Source organism: Notothenia rossii (assembly GCF_949606895.1).
Source record: "Notothenia rossii genome assembly, chromosome: 8".
Taxonomy (NCBI): domain Eukaryota; kingdom Metazoa; phylum Chordata; class Actinopteri; order Perciformes; family Nototheniidae; genus Notothenia; species Notothenia rossii.
In genome coordinates, this window is record NC_136906.1 from 76,081,871 (window position 1) to 76,106,746 (window position 24,876).

The 24,876-nt window shown below is 40.8% G+C and overlaps 1 protein-coding gene across 1 annotated transcript in view; it reads left to right on the forward strand.

Annotated features, from left to right (window-relative positions):
* The window catches only part of tbc1d32 (TBC1 domain family, member 32), a 64,696-nt gene extending 40,800 nt beyond the window's left edge, over nucleotides 1-23,896 (forward strand). Inside the window, exons 15-18 of the mRNA XM_079645321.1 lie at nucleotides 5-93; nucleotides 1,982-2,122; nucleotides 8,820-9,008; nucleotides 22,896-23,896. Coding sequence (XP_079501447.1) covers nucleotides 5-93; nucleotides 1,982-2,122; nucleotides 8,820-9,008; nucleotides 22,896-23,003 — 527 coding nt within the window. The 3' untranslated portion in view covers nucleotides 23,004-23,896. The remainder of the gene's footprint in view (nucleotides 1-4; nucleotides 94-1,981; nucleotides 2,123-8,819; nucleotides 9,009-22,895) is intronic.
* Nucleotides 23,897-24,876: the final 980 nt, after the last annotated feature.

The window sequence follows — 24,876 nt, forward strand, 5'->3', positions numbered from 1 at the left end:
GCGGGGAACATGGACCGCTCTCTAAAGCTGTTGCTCAACCTGTCCTCTCTGCTCACTTCTGCATTCATCTGGCCAGCGAGGATACATGCCTCTGTGAGTATAACAACGTGCAAACGCAACTACAGTGCTGTCTAAGGCGAGGCAAGTTTATTCATACAGCACCTTTCAACACAAGACAATTCAAAGTGCTTTACAAAAATTAAAGACATTAAGAGCATTAAGAAACAGATTATGAAATGGCATTTCAAAATAATAAAACATGAATAACAAAGGTACATGAATTACGGTACGTCCACACGGCAGCGTGCGTTGAAGCTTGCCGGTGGGCGTGTCTGGCGCGCGACCAACAACCAATCACATTAATCTCCCGCCCCGGACACACAAGCACGCGGTTTGATTGGCTAGAGCTTGTGCTGAAATATGATTTGATTGGCTGACGCTTGTGTTTCATGCTCAACGAACCCCCCTTTTGACTCTAATCTGCAACCCAATAATCAAAAGATTCAACAGATCCTGGCCATATTTGTGTAGCATATCAAATGAATTTGCTCCCAGACATTCATGTGGCTTGCTCGTGTTGGACTCCATCTGTAACCCCAATACACGTAGGGGAGTTATTTGTAGTCATTAGCACAGTTTAGGATTTGAATATGCAGTAATTTAGCACTTAAGAAGCATTGAAAAAGTCATGAACTATCCTACAGAGCGTGTTTCAGCTTTAATGTTTTGTCCCTTTCTTGGTTTGAGAAGACTTCAGTCACGGTGCTGCTGCCAAGAGATTCCTTTGAAAAGGTCAAATGTAAATGTGGGCTACAAAGTGTTCAAGTGTTAAATGAGTTAGTGACATATTTTCTTCTAAAGACTGGAACAGCTTTTTACAATTTTGGTAGTAAAATGCTCTTTTCAAACCTGGTCATTTTATTGATGACATTTGTATAGATGTATTAGCTTTGAAAATTCATTTGAAATGTACAAATACCATACACATAATTGAAATGACTTGCTTTAACCCCTAAGGGAAAAATATCCATTGTATAGGTCCTATCTATAACTTCCAGATTGGGGTTTTTCAAACATTTTAATTACGATTGAATGGATTAAGTCCTCAAAAAAAAACTATTCCAGACATCTCATCTCCATTTTACACTTATAATGATATATTATTAATTAATCAATTAAGGTAATTAACTATTTTTCCAGTAGGTTGTTATACATTTGACATTTTCTTTATCTATGTCAAACAGAGCCTCCTCCCAAAGCTTTTACCTTGACATTTTCAATAAAGTACAGTAAACCCTATACTTAATCTAAATTAAATAAGGCGTGTCTGCATGTCCACCTCCCAAATGTTAACAGCCTCATTTAGGAGGAAAGGTTGTAGGAGGAGTTGTAGGAGGAGGAAGAAGAAGAGATAAATGAGGGGAGAAGGGAGAAGTAAAGGAGTAAAACAAAATGACAGCAGCGTTAGAAGTCTGAAATGAAGTCTAGTTTCAATCATTTTAAATTGCAGGGGAGACGTTTTGCAATCATTAGACCAACCTCTGTAATCTTGTCGTCTTCTCAAAGTCAATACAGCTCAATTGGACTCGTCTGAACGTGTGTTACGTGTTCTCAGTGTGTTGGATGCACACAGTGAATTTCTCCACACCGCAGTTAGTGTCTGACTTCACAACGCGGTCGATTTTGTCAATATCACGGAAAATGGAAAGGCCACAGATAATTAAGGCAGCAGCGAGCTTAGCAGGGAATGTGGGAAACTTGTATTGGAACACAAAACAGCATGTTATTTCTATTTATTACTCGACTAAGGTGAATAAAAGTATTCAAGAATGTTTTTATCTGCACTGAATACAGAACGAGGGGCTTGTAAACGATGTTGTTTCGTGTTTAAATATCCCCCAGCAGAACAAGATCAATTGGACACTATTCACTGAAGCTCTGTTTTGAATCTGAAATGGTTCTGGTTTTGTTTGCTGGACAGATCCATGTTCCTGTGGAAGTGGCTGAGTCAGGAATCGCTCCTATGTACTGGTGTACTGCTCACTACGTGGAGATGCTGCTGAGAGCTGAAGTTCCTCTGGTCCACTCCGCCTTCAGGATGTCTGGTTTCACCCCGTCACAGGTAACCACCACGTCACTAAGAGCCTTGTCTCTTGAGCTGATCCTCATATGATGTAGGCAAGGCAAGTTTATTTATACAGCACCTGTCAGCACCCGGCAACCCAAAGTGCTTTACAAAAATAAAATAAAAGACATTTAAGAATAAATACAGTAGAAGCACATTATAAAATGGCATTTAAAAACTAATAAATAATAATCATAAAATAAACACAACAGGTATAACATACATGAATAAACGCCATACTGCAGTGTGCATATGAACAACTCACTCAAATGCAGCGTCAAAAAGATACGTTTTAACAGTTGCAGCGGACCTGCAGGATTCAGGGAGTTTGTTCCAGATGGTCGGGGCATACAAACTACACGCTGCTTCTCCATGTTTAGTTCTGACTCTTGTAACAGAGAGCAGAGCCGTCCCAGAAGACCTGAAGCTCCTTACACACCAAGCCGGTTTTCGGCGTCAATAAATGTCGGACCATCGATGAGTGTCGTGTCGCCCTACTCAGATTGGTGTGTACCGCACCGTTGTGTCTTTTCGGCCGTGTCAACACCTTCCTCCGCGGATTCGACATGTTGAATCGAGAGGCTGTCGGCTAAAGGCAGTCGGCTAAAGAAATCACTCTGATTGGCTGTTCAGCTTAGCGAATCAGTGCATGAGAAGCGAAACGGAAGTGAGGGAACCAAACAAACTATTAAGAAGGCAAACCTGAGATTTCATTTAACTCCAGCTCTCGACACAGGTTGAGGAAAGCCCCGTGAGCTTCTCGCTGTAGAGTGAAAATGGAACATGCTATTTGTTGTTTGTTTATATCTTACAGTCTGTTCTTCTTCTCTCGGTTATCAAGCAGTCTGTCTTCCGGTTGTTGCCTCTTTTGAATGACGAATACACACTACCGCCGCCTGCTGGTAAGGAGAGTTATTGCCAGTCACGCATGCGCAGTTCGTGCGTGCTACTTGGCCGTCGGCTGAAGTCTTTGCGGTGTGTTCCAGTGCGACACATGGACAAGACGCAGGAGACGTGAGGCGACCGTCGGGACGTGTTCTTTGGTGTCAGTTTGGTGTCAGTTTGGTGTCAGCTTGGTGTCAGCTTGGTGTCAGCTTGGTGTCAGCTTGGTGTCAGCTTGGTGTCAGCTTGGTGTCAGTTTGGTGTCAGCTTGGTGTCAGTTTGGTGTCAGCTTGGTCAAAGCTTGGTGTCAGTTTGGTGTGAGCTTGGTGTCAGTTTGGTGTCAGTTTGGTGTCAGCTTGGTGTCAGCTTGGTGTCAGTTTGGTGTGAGCTTGGTGTCAGCTTGGTGTCAGTTTGGTGTCAGTTTGGTGTCAGCTTGGTGTCAGTTTGGTGTCAGTTTGGTGTCAGCTTGGTGTCAGCTTGGTGTCAGCTTGGTGTCAGTTTGGTGTCAGTTTGGTGTCAGCTTGGTGTCAGTTTGGTGTCAGCTTGGTCAAAGCTTGGTGTCAGTTTGGTGTCAGTTTGGTGTCAGCTTGGTGTGAGCTTGGTGTCAGTTTGGTGTCAGTTTGGTGTCAGCTTGGTGTCAGCTTGGTGTCAGTTTGGTGTGAGCTTGGTGTCAGTTTGGTGTCAGTTTGGTGTCAGCTTGGTGTCAGCTTGGTGTCAGTTTGGTGTCAGTTTGGTGTCAGTTTGGTGTGTAAGAGGCTTAAGACTCCTGGATGGTTCATACTTCTGTAGATGTGTGCTCATAAATGACTAGAGGTGTTTCAAAATCACATTGTGCAGGTTCAGGTTATATATTTGTAACCGTGGGAACATTTGGTCACAACAGGCACATCTTTAAATAAAGTACCATCACTTTAAAACCTCAAAAACAAACATTAACAATCAAATAAATAAATTAATGGCCGACAGCATCTGCGCAACACTGCTTCACCTTGTTCATCTGAGCGATATGTAATATGTGTGTAGCGGTGTGTTTTTGTGCCAGAAGTGAACTGAATATTTCTATGTGGTCCTGTTTCTTTGTTAGGGATGCAAAGGGTTAGTTCACGGGGAGTTAAGCTCATGAATTAGAGATATTTTGAACAGTGTTAATATGAGGATCATGCATTTATTTTGGTGTCAAATGTACATAAAATAAAACAATACCAGCTCTTAAAAGCTTTTCAATGATTGTAGTTAATTGAATTGTAACCACGCCCTTCAGACATCAGTGCAGTCTTTAATTACATGTACAGACAACTGGCCAGCGTCCCATTAAATAAGAATTAAGCTTGGAAAGTGATAATGAGGCATGGGATAAATTCTTCATAGAGGATAAAGCTGCCCTTGGTAGGGTTCATAGTCAACGTTTTATTTGTATTTATTTGTTCATTCAGAGTTTAATGAGTCAGCTTTTTTTAATTAAAGCTAATTTCTTTCAATTAGAATGGTCACATGTATTTCTTATTAGGACATTGTCAATGACGCATGAGGAAATAACCCCAATGGATTACATTGTCCTTATTTCACACACATTTGTTCATTCATTCTGTCCGGGAGTGGCTCAGTCAGTAGGGGCTTGGACTGGGAGCCGTAGGGTCGCCGGTTCAAGTCCCCGAACAGACCTAAAGATGGATTGTGGACTGCTACTTGGAGAGGTCCCAGTTCACCTCCTGCCCTGCTGTGGTGACCTTGAGCAAGGCACCGGACACCCCCCACCTCCCCATTGCTCCCCGGGCGCTGTACAATAGCTGCCCACTGCTCCTAGTACTAGACTCCTGGTACTAGGATGGGTTAAATGCAGAGAACACATGTCACTGTCTGTGCTCTGTATGTGTGACCATTAAAGAGGGTTTCATCCCTTCAATTCTATTCTATGATATATATTTTTTTGCCTAACATATTCCTAGATGTCTGAACTTAAGTCCATTAAACTACATTACCGGTGCATACACTGTCAATGCTAGTTGGAAGTGTAGTTTTTCTACTTAATTCATTACTTTATGTGCTGAGGTTTTAGAACAACAGATGCATTTTAATCCCCTGTATTGATTTATTTAACAAATGTTGATAATCAGGAGGTAGTGATAATATAAATTCACTTTAGAGAGAAGATTAAAGTCAGGACTGATGAAGCTTTGCAGACAAAAGTTTGTGTCTATCCAGCAGTTAAACTCAAACATTTAATTCTTTGTTTTCTAATTTCCATTCTCTGAGCCTCTTAGATCAATAAACAACACTCATGCCTACTGATGGAGAGAATAAAGGAAGTGCATTTGCATTGTTGCACAAAGAGAGTCAGCACCGGCAGCCCATTTAGTTTTGTCACTGTTGTTGAATATTTCATTAAAGATGTCAGTAAGAGACTGAGAGGCTTTATAAGTACACTTGCCCTGTGAATGACTTCCCTTTTCATCCTGCTTTGACTTCATTTTGAACTGGGGGTTTTGACATTGATTCCTTATCCTTTCCGTCTTTTTCTTTTAAACAGAGCAGTTGAAAAGTTAGAAACCTATTCTTTGGCACTTAATACTTTTGACTCTCTCTCACAAACAAAAGGTAGAAAAAAGCTTGAACCCTCTGGTGTTTGATCCTGTCTGCTGTGTGTCGGCGGCTGACAGAGTTTCACATAATGTTCGGCAGCAGGGGTGCTTTAAGACTCGCTGCATTTGCATCAAAGATCTGAACTCGCCGTCTCCTGGGGGGGGGGGTAAAACGTTAACATTCAGCTCATCTTTCTGCTCTTCAAGGCGGTAATGGGCACCTATTCTTCCGTCAGAAATGGAAATGACTATTTCAAAAGTTTGAGCTTTGAACGCCTGACAAAGCAGCAATGGCAAATGAAGCATCTGACATTCATAAAATAGAGGTTGTGTGTGAACGTGCGTGGACGTAGGCTTCTGTCAAATGTAATGGAAAATATATGTATTATAAAAGTGTAAAGGCAAGGCAAGTTTATTTATATAGCACCTTTCAACACAAGGCAATTCAAAGTGCTTTACAAAAATGAAAGACATGTCAGTGCTTAAAGCATCGGTGGACAAAGTACTCCTGCATTGGGGGTCTCACTTAAAGGGGCTAATTTTTAAGTTTATTTTTGTATTTTTTTGCTGTGACATGTCTCCATGCTTTAATGTTCAAAAAGCTCTTTATTTCTCTCATACTGCCTGTGCTGCAGCACCTCTTTTCACCCTCTGTCTGAAACCAGAGCCCAGTCTGCTCTGATTGCTTAACTGGCCGGCGATTGGTCAACCGCTTAGAGATGTCCCGCCCCTTAGCCTATCTTGTGAAACCGGTTGGAGCGCCAATAGAAGCGCGAGTGTTACATAGCGATGTTCAATAAGTAAAAAAGGAGTCCAATGGGAGAGAAAGTAAAACCTATATAACACTAAAGGAAGGGGAAAACCCCCCAAAGCATAATCTCTTTAAACGGCTCTTAAATTACTTCTGAAATGGAAAAAAAAAAACGACTTGATAATTCAAATCTTTAAAATGTCTTGCATGACAAACATATCATAAACAGAGGGAGACCACAGAGCGATTTAAAGTCAAACAGAAGGAAGAACTTGTTGCTATGCTCCAGCCTGCACCATGGGGAGGATTGAATGAGTCGATAAGAATATATTCTCACTTTGAACTCTCAAACAGAAAGGATTTTGTTTTCACTGAGGACAGGAGAGAGGTACAGCAGCATGCTTCCCCTTGTCTCTTTGTCTCCTGATCCCACCTTAATATACAGCACTGCTGTGAGTTATCACTTTCCACGCTGTTCAATGTTCCCGGAAAGACTCGTTTAGAAATGCTTAGTCAGCGAGTGAACATCATATAGACGTACAGTATAGAGTGTGATTATACATCAGCGTGGGCTCAGGTAATAAAACCAACACTTCTGCTCCATTATCTCCATCATGTAAATGTCTCGAGAAATGCTAACAATGTGAACTCCATTTTACAATCAATACTGAGAGCATAGAATAATTGTGGCACAACAAGAAATCTGACAATTTAAGGGCCATGGATTATAAAACAAATGGTCATATCTCTTCAAACACAAGTGCACTCTTCAGTCAGTTTGACGAGTTTGGTGAAACTGACTAAATATTTGCTTCTTTAACCAGATTAATTGTACCTCTTTTGTATTTACCTTTTTTAAGAATTGCCACGGGAAAAACAAAGCAAGACGTTCATGGAGAACCACGTTATCACCTTTGTTTAGTTGGGTGGCTTCTTGTGAAATAGTGAAGCCATTTTTTGATTATCTTTAGTTTGTTAAATACCTCGTTTGTACCCAACTTGTTATTTGTGAACTTTCCTCCCCCTGGTCTTCTGACAAACTTTAGTTTACATTATTTTTTTAAGCGTTATTTAACTTTTGTTCTGTTGTGTTCCCAGTCTGTGGGATAGCTGTTAAATGACTTGAGCAGCGTGCATTGTTTTAAATGACCTCTAAATCCCCATTGGCATCTGTTTGACTTCTCAGTAATTCTTCTTGCTTTTATTCATATTGATTTCTGAGTTCTTTAACAAGGAGTTTGCCAATTCAAATGAACATAACCTAATTATTATTATGTTTACTACCCTGTCCTTTAATTAACCCTCCTGTTGTCTTCGGGTCAAATCTGACCGATTCACTACTTTCATCAATCATAACTTTTTTGTTTTACATTCGATTGCATGAAGGCACACACACACACACACACACACACACACACACACACACACACACACACACACACACACACACACACACACACACACACACACACACACACACATACTGACAGATGTGTGTGTGTCCACCCTTATGTGCCCAATCCCCCCATGTGAATCACACCTGGCACACACACACACACACACACACACACACACACACACACACACACACACACACACACACACACACACACACACACACACACACACACACACACACACACACACACACACACACACACACACACACACACACGCAAACAAACAAACACACACAGACCAATCTGACACATTTCCCGCTCTTATGTGCCCATCCCCCCACATGGATCACACCTGGCACACACAATACATGTTCAGTGTCTATTCTTTGTATATTTACTGCAGTTGTTCATGTATACCGGTAGTCTGATACAATATGTACAGTTTGAAAGGGTGTTAAATTAAATTTGGTGATGATGAATGGTTTTTGTGTTAATGTAATAGCAGTTAAAACAGGACAGGTCAAATTTGACAGTGAACACCAAAGTAAGGGGGGGAAAACAAAGACAATAGGAGAGTTAAATACTACCCTGCTTCTTTTTATAATTAAATGGTTTGAATATTAATCATACGGTCATGCATGCATGGAATTATCTGGTTATTTTGTACCGATTAAAGTGAATACCTACTGTAGAATAAATGTTGTGACAACAAAAAACGTACATGTTACTTTGTCATGGAAGTCTTTACTGCAATGTCAGCTATCAACATAGTTATTTGTAATTCTTTAGAATATGTGTTTTCCCTTTTGATATATAGAGCATGATGAAGAGGGCTATGAAGATTGATGAGCGACTGAGTGTAGAGACATTTTATATTTGACATATTTGATTCATCGCAGGGAGCAGAATAATTGTCTGAAACATGATTCATTAATTGTCAGAAGCATCAAGTAGATCATTCTTCTTACAGAATCATTAATTTTCATTTCTTTCTCCTTCATTTACTAAACTACTAAAACGAGTTTATTCTCAGTCACAAAATCCTGCAAATCCCATCAAACTGGACTTCTGTCTCTCATCAGATGTGCCTGCACTGGTTGACTCAGTGTTTCTGGAACTACCTGGACTGGACCGAGATCTGCCACTACGTTTCCACCTGTGTGCTGATGGGTCCGGACTACCAGGTGTACATGTGTGTGGCCGTCTTCACACACCTGCAGCCAGACATCCTGCAGCGCACTCAGTCCCAGCAGCTGCAGGTCTATCTCAAGGTACCTCAACAGTACTGCAGTTTAAAGGTCACCTATTACGCTAAATCCACTTCTTCATGTCTCCTCTACATCAACATGTGTCCCCTCTTCTTCATGTCTCTTCTACATCAACATGTGTCCCCTCTTCTTCATGTCTCTTCTGCATCAACATGTGTCCCCTCTTCTCCATGTCTCTTCTGCATCAACATGTGTCCCCTCTTCTTCATGTCTCTTCTACATCAACATGTGTCCCCTCTTCTCCATGTCTCTTCTGCATCAACATGTGTCCCCTCTTCTTCATGTCTCTTCTACATCAACATGTGTCCCCTCTTCTCCATGTCTCTTCTGCATCAACATGTGTCCCCTCTTCTTCATGTCTCTTCTACATCAACATGTGTCCCCTCTTCTTCATGTCTCTTCTACATCAACATGTGTCCCCTCTTCTTCATGTCTCTTCTACATCAACATGTGTCCCCTCTTCTTCATGTCTCTTCTACATCAACATGTGTCCCCTCTTCTTCATGTCTCTTCTGCATCAACATGTGTCCCCTCTTCTTCATGTCTCTTCTACATCAACATGTGTCCCCTCTTCTCCATGTCTCTTCTGCATCAACATGTGTCCCCTCTTCTTCATGTCTCTTCTACATCAACATGTGTCCCTCTGTGGAAAGACACTCTGAAAGTTTCAGGAACAAAGATTCTCTCTCTTTTTGATCCATTTCTATAAAAACCTGTCTGAAAATGAGCTGATCAGATTTTGGCCACTTTATGATGTCATAACGATGTTTTGTATTGTGTAACCATTAGCCAATCACCAACCAAGTTCCATTGAGTTCTTTGTAACCAAATCTCTCTCAGAGGGGCGTGGGGAGGGGCTCCTTATTTTCATCTAAAGTAACAGACAGAGAATCAGCACTTTGGAAACAGGGCTGAAACAGAGGGGATTATGGGTAATGCTGCAATGATCCGTTTGGTGTTTGGAGCCAAACACTTCAGAGACATGTTCTGTATCTGAGACCTGTAATATATTGATGAAAAACAGTATGATAGGGGACCTTTAAACAGAGAACATCCTGTCAAAGTACATGTGAAACTTGAGCTGGCTGTCGTGGCTCATTCTTTGTAGGATATTTAAAGCTGTGCCACATTAACAGGGCTCCGCTTCGTTGACTCACACGTTAATACCGTCCAAAGTAAAACTCCGCAGGCGCTGATTTATTTACGTCTCCCATAAAAATTCAACGAACAAATAAACCAAAATGATCAGTGTAACTTGAGACTGTACCGATTCCCTGTTCCGTGCTGAAGACAATTTCGCCCGAGGCTCAGTCCCACCCCTTCCTAACAGCTGATCATCTGATTGATCACTGAATTCAAACTATTCTCCCAATATTTCATTAACTACAAATTCATAAATCGAAAGATTATATTAAGACTATTAAGAAAATTGTAATTTGTAATCAAGAAAAAAAATGTCTCTATCAGTTGTGTATAAAAGTATTACATGTATGAGGAAATTGCGTATTGATCTAGATCTCGTATGTAAAGAAGTATTCTGTCAGGTGGCGCTGCAACTAACTTCTTTCTGATGACTGAATAATATTCCAAACATTGTTTTGATTCTTTATATTAATCCTTTTGTCTGAAAAATGCCACAAAGCCCAAGGCCCACACTTATATTTAACAGATAAGGATAAAGAACTCAAAGCCATTTTAAAAAGAGGAAAATAAGGAAGTCCTGATCGAAGAAGCCTCGAGACGAGAGTGTTTCAGAAAATCTCACTGAAACCATGAATCATTCAATTCAAACCTTTATTTAACCAGGTGGTCCCATTGAGATCATCGATCTCTTTTTCAAGGGAGACCTGTCCAACATGGCAGCAAGTAGGTTACAACATGAACGTAAAACAACAGATAACACAAAAGGACATCGTATGTACAGGGCTACATGTACATACCTAGAGACATTGACAAGTACCAACAGTATCAAGTATCATTGCATATCCGAGCTTTAAAAACAGGCAGTGGAACCAATTTGCTCACTTTCAAATCGTTTTGAAGACTGTTCCAAGCAAAAGGAGCTGCGCACATAAAAGCTTTCTTACCTAAGTCAGTCCTTGCACTTGGCACATGTAACAAGGCCACCTCATGTGATCTCAGGCAATAGCTACTCTCTGTGAGATCAGAGAGCAGATGTAAGATGGGAGTTTACCCCACATGGCTTTATAGGTGAACATGTACCAATGACTGAGCCTCCGTACAGTTAGTGAAGGCAGACCTGCCCTGGCATACAGGGAACAGTGATGAGTTTACAGTTAGTAACAAATCTCCATGCACTGTGATAGGCGGCATCTAACTTGTGCAGGTAATCATAATACAGTACTTGCTAATTTGCTAACATTCTCTGTCAATCAATGAATTACTGTTTGACCTAAACAACGTAATGCATATCATGCAGAGTTTTGACCGTCATACAGAGATGCTATTTCTTCTGCAAGAGTCAGAGTCAACTCTCCTATGTTTGTAATGAGGGTTTTTATAATCTGCTGCACGCCCTCCAGGCTGCTCAGGACACTGCTTATATCTGATGGACTATCAGAGTATGTAGGCTATGTATTATTAACCCTTTGTCTATTATCAATGCTGCTGTATGTTAAATGCCACTTTTTTGGAATATGATCACAGGTTACTTTGTGGAATAGGACAAAAACACATTTTACAATCTTAACTTTAAAGTTAAAAACTGTATTTTGCCTTGTACCATGAACTACAGCTACAGTTTAGAGGTAATGTTGCAGAAAATGTAAATTCCTCTTTTCCTAAATGTAGAAAGGGTGGTTAGACAAACGGATGCCCAGTCGACTAACATTACCGAGTCTTAAAAGTATTTAGGTGATGTGTGATTCTAAGTGAGGGATATGAAGTTTGTCAAACATTTTAATTTCTGTTGTTTACGGGTCCTAGTCAAGCTTAACATAATTTGAGGACAAGTCACCGTGTTTGCGAAGTTTGAGTCCATATCCAAACTTTAGCCCCCCTCTCTGCTGGGACATGGTGAAAGAGAGCATGTACCCTCCAGTATTTCCCATTTGGTCTCATCCTTGTAGAGTAAGGCAGCTTCTTATTATAAAGTCTGCACACAGCACACTCATGTTGTCGCTATAATGCTTTATGAAATAGACTTTCTTTGGAAGAATCACTCTCTTATTCCAGTTCAATAAATTAGGGACACTTCATTATTTGGGCTCATAAATTGTCTGGATTTTTAATGAGAAGTCTTAAGCAGTGGCTGCTGTAAGACCTCTACTGAATTGTTCAATCCCCCTTTTATATGCAGCAGCAGTCATCCATGATTCACATGGCACACTGAACAAAAAAAATCTACTTTTGAAAATGGTTCGGAAAAACCTCCCACTATGGTGTGGAAAATATACTGTGGAGAGAAGTCTTTTCTGAGATTGAGCACACGTGATTAGAAGAAGTTCTGCTCTGAAGCCATGATTGAAGACTGGACCCCGAAGGTCAGAGGTTACAGTCTCCGAGATGTCTTTTTCTACCCATATCCGAAGCAGCATTAAACGGCGGCAGTGTGAACGAGAAACGTCTCAAATTCATTACTCATTTCAGTCCGTGGTGTCTCCGTGGTGATAGCTCTGATGTTAACATCGCCACGAGCCGCCGCTGACAGTTGTTGTGAATAAAAGATCAGTTAGAGAGGCTTTATCTGAGGAAGCTCTTGTAACGAGCCGTAGCATCAGATACTGCTGCTAGACACAGCTTTGAGACTCTGTGTGTGTGTGCGTGCGTGCGTGCGTGCGTGCGTGTGTGGGGGGGGAGATATCTAAAGAAAACCTCTCATACCACGTCTGTCGGACTGAAATAAATCCTTCACATTGTTCCCATGGAGAGAGACAGAGGAGAAGAGGAAGGGGTCGTTGGACGCAAAAGAATAACACTTTTAACAGTTCAGCTCAGGACGAGGATCACACACACACACACACACACACACACACACACACACACACACACACACACACAGATTTGTCGCCCCCTCGTCCCTTATCCTGTCTCACTGGGGGATATATCTATATTTCATCTAAATTAAAGTTTGAAAGGGCAAATGACTTGTAACAATGGTTTTAGATGGAGCTTAACTTAGTGGAGCTAAAGTGTTGATAGGAGACGGAGGTTAAATGAGACCACAGACCAAAATAAATCTTCAGTTATGTTACGGCCCGTCCACACGGCAGCGTGCATTGCTTCAACGGAGACGCTTCCCATTTACTTTGAATGGGGTGACGTCAGGCTTTGCCGAACTGCATTGTGGTTCCGTCGCTTTGCCTCCGTTCCTCGCTTCAAAAGTTGAGAAAAGTTCTACTTTTGAAGCTTCGACGGAAGCGCCAGCCAATCAAATCATATGCCGGTAAAAGCTCTAGCCAATCAAACCGCGCGCTTGTGTGTCCGGGGTGGAGATTAATGTGATTGGTCGTTGGTCGCGCTCCAGACACGCCCACCGGCAAGCTTCAACGCACGCTGCCGTGTGGACGTACCGTTAAATTGCATCAGGGACAAATTGCCTTTCCCCAGATACATGAAGTCTTACTGTACATATTTATATTCCTTTTTCTTTTGTCTGTCAAATCATTTCTAATGCGCAGGAACAACAATATGTTGTCTTTTTTCTATCAGGGAACAACTCATCTTTACTCCAATTTACTTACGGTACGTCCACACGGCAGCGTGCGTTGAAGCTTGCCGGTGGGCGTGTCTGGCTCGCGACCAACAACCAATCACATTAATCTCCCGCCCCGACATACTTGTCAACCCTCCCGATTTTCGCGGGAGACTCCCGATTTCATTGACCTCTCCCGGTTTCCTCCCGGGGTCATATTTCTCCCGATTTCTGATAAAATCAGATTTACACAAGACTGTTTCCACTCTGACTTTAATACAGCTACACCATTGTTTGGTTTCCATGGTAACACGTCTCTTTAGTAGCGCGCACAACTCAAAGCCTGAGAGGGTGAGGCAGATATTCACAGAAAACAGAACAAGAATCGACAACTACTCTACTCTCTGCTCACTCCTTTCCTGTAAAATACAGGTCCAGCCCACACATATGCTCCATCAAGGACGGTGCTACAGGCCGCAAGGCAGTGCACTTACAACTACAATAAGCATGTTGATGTTAATCTAACAGCTCCGGCGATCCACTAGGACTTGCCATTACAATAACATACTGACATCTCTATGTAAGACTCACGCTTTCTATTGGCTAGCGCTCCAACACATGGTACGTGGCTAAGACGGGACATCTTTAAGCGGCTGACCAATCACAACAGAGCTAGCCAATCAGTGCAGACTGGGCTCTGGTTTCAGACAGAGGGTGAAAAGAGGTGCTGCAGCACAGGCAGTATGAGGACAATAACGAGCTTTTTGAACATTAAAGCATGGAGACATGTCCCAGTACAAATGACTTACAAAAAAAATTGACAACCTACTATTAAAAGGCAATAACTCAATATTTATTTTTGACAATTCATTCATGCTTTAAGATACATTACATTCCTAATAATGTCCACTTCCATGCACATACTCATTGAAGATTAATACCACTCATTTTTCATGTGGGCACAGGCTTAAGAAAACGTAGAAATCTTTGATAATTAATGCAATAATTAGCGTACTTAGTGCTAATGGTTCATATATCTTGAACATTACAGAGAACATTAAGCAGCTTGTGTCACCTGTTTAAAACTGAACATCACGGTATATATTGTGTTAAATCATTAATATAAGTCAGGCTTTAGTTCTTACACGCTCACGACCATGCATCTTTCTTTTTCTTTCTAATACTCCAGAAAATACTCTCCCAAGTATTTTCCACTGCTTATCTCTCGACTCTCCCTCACAGGTTTAACCGTGTCAGCAGTGCTATAATTAAAAAGGTTTAGCCACTTTAGTTTTGATGATTTTCAGGATTAATCTCAGTCTACAACATCTCTGCTTAAAGAGGACATATTCTGCTCATTTTCAGGTGTATTTCAGTACTTAGTAGGGATGCTCCGATCAATCGGCCACCTATCGATATTGGCCGATATTCACTCTCTGCCGATCGATCGGTGCTCTCTATAAATGCAGATCAGGAGAGCCAATCACATGACGTAAAATACATGACACTTTTCTTTGCGCGGCAAAACAAGCTCGCCAAAATGGCTTCACCAGTCTGGCAGTATTTCAAGGTGTCCGAATCCGCCCGCTGTGACGGACCGGTGAGCGGAGCAAAACACACACTAAGAGTTAGACCTAACACACTTAGCTATTTTATCTACTCTGGAACAAGCTACACTAGTTATACATAGTTTATTCTTCACTGTCGGGTCACTCGTTACTGGATCAGTGAGCTGCATGAGACGGATACTGACAGGCTGTCAGGAGAGAGGGAGGAGGAGAGAGGAGAGAGAGCGCTTCGGCTCATCTCCCGTGTTATTATCCAAAGTTAATGTAAACTTGAATAATGTACTTCATTTGAATGTAATAATGATGTTGGTTGTTGTTTGTGGAAGCTCCAGTGAATGAGCCCCATTATTAACTGAGTTTTAAACATCACTTTAAATGGAAGATCCCCATAGGCCCCGCCCACTCGATCGGATCGGCGATCGGTATCGGCCGATACTGATTCCGGCGATCGGCCCCCAAACGTACAATGTAGAGCACAACGTTGGAGCATTAGCCAATAGAAGTGTTACATAGTGATCTCGAAATGTTCCAGAAGTTAAGGGGGGGGAGTTACAAAAAAAAGCATAATAGGGCCTCTTTAAATGAAGTACCTGACAAGACTTTTTATACTGAAGTGAAGTGCAGTTATATTTTGACCAGAGGAAGAATAGTGGTACATTAACAGTCTGGTTGCATGGACATAAGATTCACACAAAAGTTTTATGGATTTAATATCATTTAGATTCATGTAGCTAGTACTGCTGATAATAAAGCTTCACTTTATTAACACCAGTACATCATGTCTAGAGTGTGACCTTTAATTTATAATACCGTGTAATTAAAAGGAGATATTTCTGGAACAAAGTGTGCTTTATGTAGTGATTCATCGCTCCATGGAATGATGACAGCAGCAGAGTCCTCCATCAGACTGAAACTCATTTCTCCCTGACGTTACCAATCGCCCCTCTGTAGCCACTCTATTTGCTCCTTTTAAATAATAAAAACCTTTCGCTCCATTTGCTCTTAATCTATTCCTCTCCTTTGCACTTCACTCCTTTGTGGTTTATCTTCACGCGTGATATTACCCGTATAAAAAGGACACTAACATCATGAACCGGGAAATATCTAAGGCGGTGGTGGTGAAATGATTTCAAGGATAGTAGGTAAGAAAAACAAAAACAAGTTAGGGATACAAAATCATATTATTCTTTGCTTTTTTCTTTGCTTTTTTGGTCGTAGATTTACCTCTTAACGGATCTAAAGATAATTATCTAAATGAGGGCTTTAGATTATTAAAACAAAACAGTACCAGCAGGCAGAATCAGAGTTCAATTGAACTGCAAGGCATCGGAAAAGGACAACAAATAAAGTTTGTAGAGACTAAAGCATGATCACACTGATTGTATCTAACTCAGTGCTTACTATGGAGTCAGATTTGGGTCTAGAATATTGACCCAAATCTGACTCCATACTTACCAACCTTTTTAGCTTTCACTTCTTAAAGGGGACCTATCATGCAAAAGCCACTTTGTGATGTCTTTTATACATAAATATGTGTCCCCGGTGTGTCGGGGAACTCACGCAGCGTCAGTAAATAAAACCCTTTCAATTTTCCTCCGTACCCACATCTTTTAAAAACGGGGGTACAACGAGCGGATCGAGAATTGATGCCGATATCAGGTAATATCAGAAATGTTGACCCACAGAAAGTGGCTATCAGAAACAATGCCTGACGTGTTTTGGACGTAATATTTTATTTGCATTAGCAAGCCTCGCTAACACTCAGAGCTAACCTGTACTGGAGAGAGCATGTGTTTAAAAAAGCAGGAAATAAAAAAGAAACTCACCTTGTGATAAACCTGCAAGAGAAAAAACATTTGAGCTCCATACTGTTTAAGAAATAATCTTTGATGTGGTTTAGAACAGGATGGCGTTTTATCACAGCAGAATTTAACTTTATCTCCGGTAGAATTCTGATCAGGCATTAGCTCCGCCTCCTTTTTTTTTTTATTATTATTATTTTTTTTTTATAAAGCTAAGGACCCAAAATCCGCGTTTCTCTAACAGGGCTCCAAAAGAGGGATATGAGGGATTTCTAAAATGCATGATCTGTTTGTATTTTGAGCAAAACACATCATAGACATGTGATATATTTGTATATATCTGAGACCCATAATATATGCCTTAAAATAGCATGATAGGTGCACTTTAAAACACAGCAATGTTTACTCGTAATCTATCACGTCCATTTGAATTTGAGTTGAGGGTTAGGCTTCGGACATACAGCCATGCAGGAGGTGCTACACACAACATGCTAATTACACCTTGCTAACATACTCACACTCTACTTAGCACTTGATGGAAGTTGTTACAATTCACCTTGAGGGAGAAATTAATGTCTTATTCAAATCTAATTGCTTAGCTGCACACTCCTGCGATACTTCTCATCAACGGCAACTTCAAAACTCAATACTTTAAAACCATAGTCCATGTGATATCCCAAACACTACCTACACTTCCTACGTATATAATGGCAAACTATCCAATAGTTATTTTACCAGCAGAGTTCCAAATAAATATGCTTTTGATTCTCCCTCACCCTGTTATGAATGTTCTGAACCCTTCAATTCGTCTTGAGTGATTTCACCTTAAATGTATTATGAATAAATGTTTAGTGTCTAGTATATGTGTACAAATCTTTACTCCTAATGTGTCTCTAACCTTAAGTCGTACTCTCAGTATTGACTGTTTTCTCCCTCTCACATCCTTGTCAGTGCATAAATAAAAGCGTTATTAGATTCTTCAAAAAACACAACTTGATGAAATGAATATTAGGATGCAGCAGTCATTAAACTGGGGGATTATTGTTAAAGCCTTGCCTGGATTCTGACGGATGGAAATCACGGTGTCTGCTGTGTGTTAGTATTCTGAAAGTGCAGGCTGTTAATTAAATAATGCCACTCACGACATAATGCACAGCAGTCCCTGTTATTTAGTCTCTTGCTGTGTTTGCATTACTCATAAGGCCAGGTGAGGAGTCGTGACAGATGCATACTTTAGCATAAATGATGGCAGCTGTAATTAAAAGACTGACTACACAGTAGAGCTAAATAAAATATACTTCGCCTGCTCGGATTCTTGTCATTCACACGGTGGAGATGTTGCAGCGTGTTACGTAGGACTATTGTTAGTATATGTGTGTGCCAATTCTTATTAAAGGTCCCCTATCATACTGTTTTTCATCAATATATCACAGGTCTCTGATATATACAGAACATGTCTCTGATTGGCTGAAACACCAAACAGATCATTGCAGCATTACCCATAATCCCCTCTGTTTCAGCCCTGTTTCCAAAGTGCTGATTCTCTGTCTGTAGAAGAGACATGAAGAAGAGGGGACACATGTTGATGTAGAAGAGACAGGAAGAAGAGGGGACACATGTTGATGAAGAAGAGACATGAAGAAGAGGGGACACATGTTGATGTAGAAGAGACATGGAGAAGAGGGGACACATGTTGATGGAGAAGAGACATGGAGAAGAGGGGACACATGTTGATGTAGAAGAGACATGGAGAAGAGGGGACACATGTTGATGTAGAAGAGACATGAAGAAGAGGGGACACATGTTGAGGAAGAGACATGAAGAAGAGGGGACACATGTTGATGTAGAAGAGACATGAAGAAGAGGGGACACATGTTGATGTAGAAGAGACATGAAGAAGAGGGGACACATGTTGATGGAGAAGAGACATGAAGAAGAGGGGACACATGTTGAGGAAGAGACATGAAGAAGAGGGGACACATGTTGATGTACAAGAGACATGGAGAAGAGGGGACACATGTTGATGTAGAAGAGACATGAAGAAGAGGGGACACATGTTGATGGAGAAGAGACATGGAGAAGAGGGGACACATGGTGATGTAGAAGAGACATGAAGAAGAGGGGACACATGGTGATGTAGAAGAGACATGAAGAAGACGGGACACATGTTGATGTAGAAGAGACATGAAGAAGAGGGGACACATGTTGATGGAGAAGAGACATGGAGAAGAGGGGACACATGTTGATGTAGAAGAGACATGGCGAAGAGGGGACACATGTTGATGTAGAATAGACATGGAGAAGAGGGGACACATGTTGATGTAGAATAGACATGGAGAAGAGGGGACACATGTTGATGGAGAAGAGACATGGAGAAGAGGGGACACATGTTGATGTAGAAGAGACATGAAGAAGAGGGGACACATGTTGATGAAGAAGAGACATGGAGAAGAGGGGACACATGTTGATGAAGAAGAGACATGAAGAAGAGGGGACACATGTTGATGGAGAAGAGACATGGAGAAGATGGGACACATGTTGATGTAGAAGAGACATGAAGAAGAGGGGACACATGTTGATGTAGAAGAGACATGAAGAAGAGGGGACACATTTTGATGGAGAAGAGACATGGAGAAGAGGGGACACATGTTGATGTAGAAGAGACATGAAAAAGAGGGGACACATTTTGATGGAGAAGAGACATGAAGAAGAGGGGACACATGTTGATGGAGAAGAGACATGAAGAAGAGGGGACACATGTTGATGTAGAAGAGACATGGAGAAGAGGGGACACATGTTGATGTAGAAGAGACATGAAGAAGAGGGGACACATGTTGATGTAGAAGAGACATGAAGAAGAGGGGACACATGTTGATGTAGAAGAGACATGGAGAAGAGGGGGCACATATTGATGTAGAGGAGACATGAAGAAGAGGGGACACATGGTGATGTAGAAGAGACATGAAGAAGAGGGGACACATGTTGATGTAGAAGAGACATGAAGAAGAGGGGACACATGTTGATGTAGAAGAGACATGGAGAAGAGGGGACACATGTTGATGAAGAAGAGACATGGAGAAGAGGGGACACATGTTGATGTAAAAGAGACATGAAGAAGAGGGGACACATGTTGATGTAGAAGAGACATGGAGAAGAGGGGACACATGTTGATGAAGAAGAGACATGGAGAAGAGGGGACACATGTTGATGAAGAAGAGACATGAAGAAGAGGGGACACATGTTGATGTAGAAGAGACATGAAGAAGAGGGGACACATGTTGATGTAGAAGAGACATGGAGAAGAGGGGACACATGTTGATGAAGAAGAGACATGGAGAAGAGGGGACACATGTTGATGTAAAAGAGACATGAAGAAGAGGGGACACATGTTGATGTAGAAGAGACATGGAGAAGAGGGGACACATGTTGATGTAAAAGAGACATGAAGAAGAGGGGACACATGTTGATGTAGAAGAGACATGGAGAAGAGGGGACACATGTTGATGTAGAAGAGACATGGAGAAGAGGGGACACATGTTGATGAAGAAGAGACATGGAGAAGAGGGGACACATGTTGATGTAAAAGAGACATGAAGAAGAGGGGACACATGTTGATGTAGAAGAGACATGAAGAAGAGGGGACACATGTTGATGTAGAAGAGACATGGAGAAGAGGGGACACATGTTGATGAAGAAGAGACATGGAGAAGAGGGGACACATGTTGATGTAAAAGAGACATGAAGAAGAGGGGACACATGTTGATGTAGAAGAGACATGGAGAAGAGGGGACACATGTTGATGTAAAAGAGACATGAAGAAGAGGGGACACATGTTGATGTAGAAGAGACATGGAGAAGAGGGGACACATGTTGATGTAGAAGAGACATGGAGAAGAGGGGACACATGTTGATGAAGAAGAGACATGGAGAAGAGGGGACACATGTTGATGTAAAAGAGACATGGAGAAGAGGGGACACATGTTGATGTAGAAGAGACATGAAGAAGAGGGGACACATGTTGATGAAGAAGAGACATGGAGAAGAGGGGACACATGTTGATGTAAAAGAGACATGGAGAAGAGGGGACACATGTTGATGTAGAAGAGACATGAAGAAGTGGACTTTGCACAATAGGTGACCTTTAAGATATTGTTTTGCTTTAAACGTTGAACCTCATTACCTGAACGAGGAGGATGTTGTTTACTTGCACGATGCAGCATTTGATTCCCACAGATTTAATTTGATTTCCTGCGACGTTGAAATAGATTGAATGTAAAGCGTTTTAATGAAAAGATTCAATTGCACCCTTCACGCTTCACCTCCTAACTGATAATATAGTAAGCCACAGTCTGGCTGATACACAACAATTCTTCTGATGGACTGATGGCGCCCAAACTTGGCGTCAGGAGGACCAACAATAAAACAAAAAAAAGGGTCACAAAATAATAAAAGGATACGATAGAAATGTAATATAAATATTGTTATATGGACATTCTCGTAGAACGCCAAAGCCACGAGTCACTACTTTATTGTAAGGGTACTCTGCTTAAAATCAAAGCAGCAGAATCTGAGATATCCTGACTTTTAATCCTTAGTTTGGGTCGAGTTCCACCAAATGCTCGATCCTACATTTCCAATAATCCTGCCACCCTTAGAATCTTAATGTTACTCGCTATTTCTCTGATAGATTCCTATGCCATTTCCTCCAGTTTGTCGTGTAGACTTACCGTTACACATACGTTAAGTCGAGATGAGTTGTTTTGTAGCAAACAAGAGCTGTGTTTTTATTGAGAAGTACCCTTAATAAAGAGAAGACTGACCTTTTTTAAAGTACTAAATAAGGTAGAATGCTCCTTTACCTCTGGCTGGCCGAGGACTCACTGCTCCATAGTTTGAGTTTCTCCTTCCTAGTAACCATGAACAATCTGCAATTCTCTGCATATCTGTGCATTGTACATTATACTATGCTATGTATAAGAACAGATAAGACTTTATTTATCCCGAAGGAAATTGTTTTGCCAGAGTAACTAAACACAATAAACACAGCAGCACAACTAAACACTAAAAGTGCAGCAAAAAGAGCAATTAAACATCTCCAGACAACATGAAACATAGAAAAATAGAAACATAGAAACATAGAAACATAGAAACATAGATGGTCACACAATCAATGCAATTATTAGCAGTAGTTAGTAGTGCAAAAAATAAAACATAGTGGCAGTTACGTAATTGCACGTTATCATAGCATTATTAATAATACTAATCATAATAATATTGCACATAGTTATATATAGCGGCGAGTGCATTGCAATGATGGTAATTATATTGATATGTATATTGCACATAGTGTTGGTGTTGAAGTTCTCAGTTCCCTTTACTTAAGGGTGAAGAGTTCAAGTATACATATATATATATATATACAAGTATGTCTATGCTCCTGTAGTGTAAGCATATATTCATGTCACTAACTTCAATATTTTTGTGACGTTTTTAATCACCCAGAATTGTTTATATTTGACATTTTCATATTTAGTTGTAAATCCTCTGTTCCACTTTTTAAGTATTTTGTATTTAATGTCTGAACACACTGATGCTTCTTCTGTAACAAAATAACTTCAATCAATAAAGTATTTATCTATCTCTCATCTATCTATCTATAATTCATAACAGTAATCTGGCTGAAATTATATATCTAATTTATCATTCCATCACTTATTGTTGTTGCACTGTTGGTGGAGCCTGTGAGCTAAGATGTTCATCGTCATAACCACACTGTAGCATGTATGACCAATAAAAGCCTTGAAACCTTGAAACCTTGAATTGGGTGCAATGTAAATAACAACAACGCCTTCCGTCTCGCCTGCAGGAGGAGCCGATCCAGGGCTTTAAGGTCAGCGACTACATGGAGCTGATGGAGCGACTGGAGCAGAGATACAGAAACATCGTCCTCACCGACATGAAAAGCATCCTTTAAGCTTTAAGTGTGACTTAAGTGCGTTTTTAAAGTGGCTGTTTGACCACTTAAAGTAAATGAATGATAGCTTTTTTAAGAGGCAGTAAATTCCTGGATGACTTGTGGTGGAAGCTGTGTTTCTCAAAACTACAGATATGCAGTATTAAAGCACAGAGGAAAGACCAACATGCCTAATGTTTATCAAAGTCTCTCTTCACAACAACACTGCAAAGAGAAGTGGGGTCCAGAACTCAGGTTTGCTACTTAAAGTTAAAGGAGGTTTGTTTTTCTTAGCTTCTGTTATTGACAACAAACCATTAAAAGGACAGAAACCAACGGTAGATTCATCTTATTGACGTTCTTCTTTTGCAGTAGAATATCAAATGTGGAAGAATCCGCAGCTGAAAATAGTCCCAAACAAAAGCAGTATTTACTTTCTGCAGCTGTTCAAGGTTATTACTGAACACGTTTTACACATCAATTCATTATATTCCAGCCTTACTTTGAAAGATGTCTCTTTGATAGTAACCAAATGCCAAAGGGTGAGGCTTGAAGAGCATCGAGAGACGGACTAATTCGTTTTTTGGGATGATCTTTTCATTGGATTTGCATATTGGATACCACCAGCCTAATCCTTTATGGAGTCAAATGTTAAAGAATACATGATTTCTTGCAACAACTTGAACAGATTCTCAGATAAACCTCGAAGTTGTACCTGGATACAGCGACTGTACATGATGTAAATATGTGACGACGATGGAAAACAGTTTGAAAGATCTAACAAGTACATCTAGAAAACGTTCTTCTGTATTTATTCTCCCCTGCAATGTAAATATCTCAGACCTTTTGTACGTGTTCTGCGAGATGCGCCTGTTCCAAGTGTTACAATTAAAAATAAACTATGGACAAATGAACAGCCTTTTGAATGACACGCTGTGATGGTCTCATGGCTCTGACACACATCGTTAATGCCGGGACACGCCACAATGCAGCGCGGCCTCTCGAGTGTGTGTTCTTACGCAGGTGTGTGTATGAAAGATGCATGAGGACGCCTCTGTCATGGTGAAAGAGCCTCATTAGTAACCACAGTCTTTTCTCTCGCTGCACCGCTGTACCTCTTCAGACACACTGAGGCCTGAATAATAAACGAGTGAAACTCATCCATCCACCAGCAGCGAGAAGCAGGGGGTGTGAGATGGCAAAAGTACACACATCCTTTACTCGAGTAGAAGTACATATACTCGTGTTTAAAAATACTCTGGTGAAAGTAGAAGTACTGACTAAACTTCTTTACTCAAGTAAAAGTAAAGAGGGCTTTGAAATGTACTTCAGTAAAAAGTACCCATAACTAGCAGCTGTTTTAAAGAGTACCTGACCTCCCTTTATATTAATAGAACAATAATGTCATTGTTAGCTAATGAATGTTTCCATGGTGACCAACGGCAACATGACAACGTTTTCATTGGTCCCTCTTCTTTAGAGAAGACCAGGAAATGATGGATACACGGATCGTGTTCAAATCAATAGGCACGCAATGACTCTAAATAATAATGATCACGCCACCAAACAGACATTCAGACTAAAGGAACCAGCCTGTTTGGAAAATGTGAGAAGTAGAAAGTTCAGGTATTTGGGTTCAAAATGTAAGAAGTAGAAAGTTCAGATATTTGAGTTCAACATGTAAGAAGTAGAAAGTACAGTTATTTGAGTTCAACATGTAAGAAGTAGAAAGTACAGGTATTTGAGTTCAACATGTGAGAAGTAGAAAGTACAGGTATTTGGGTTCAACATGTAAGAAGTAGAAAGTACAGGTATTTGTGTTCAACATGTAAGAAGTAGAAAGTACAGGTATTTGAGTTCAACATGTAAGAAGTAGAAAGTACAGGTATTTGTG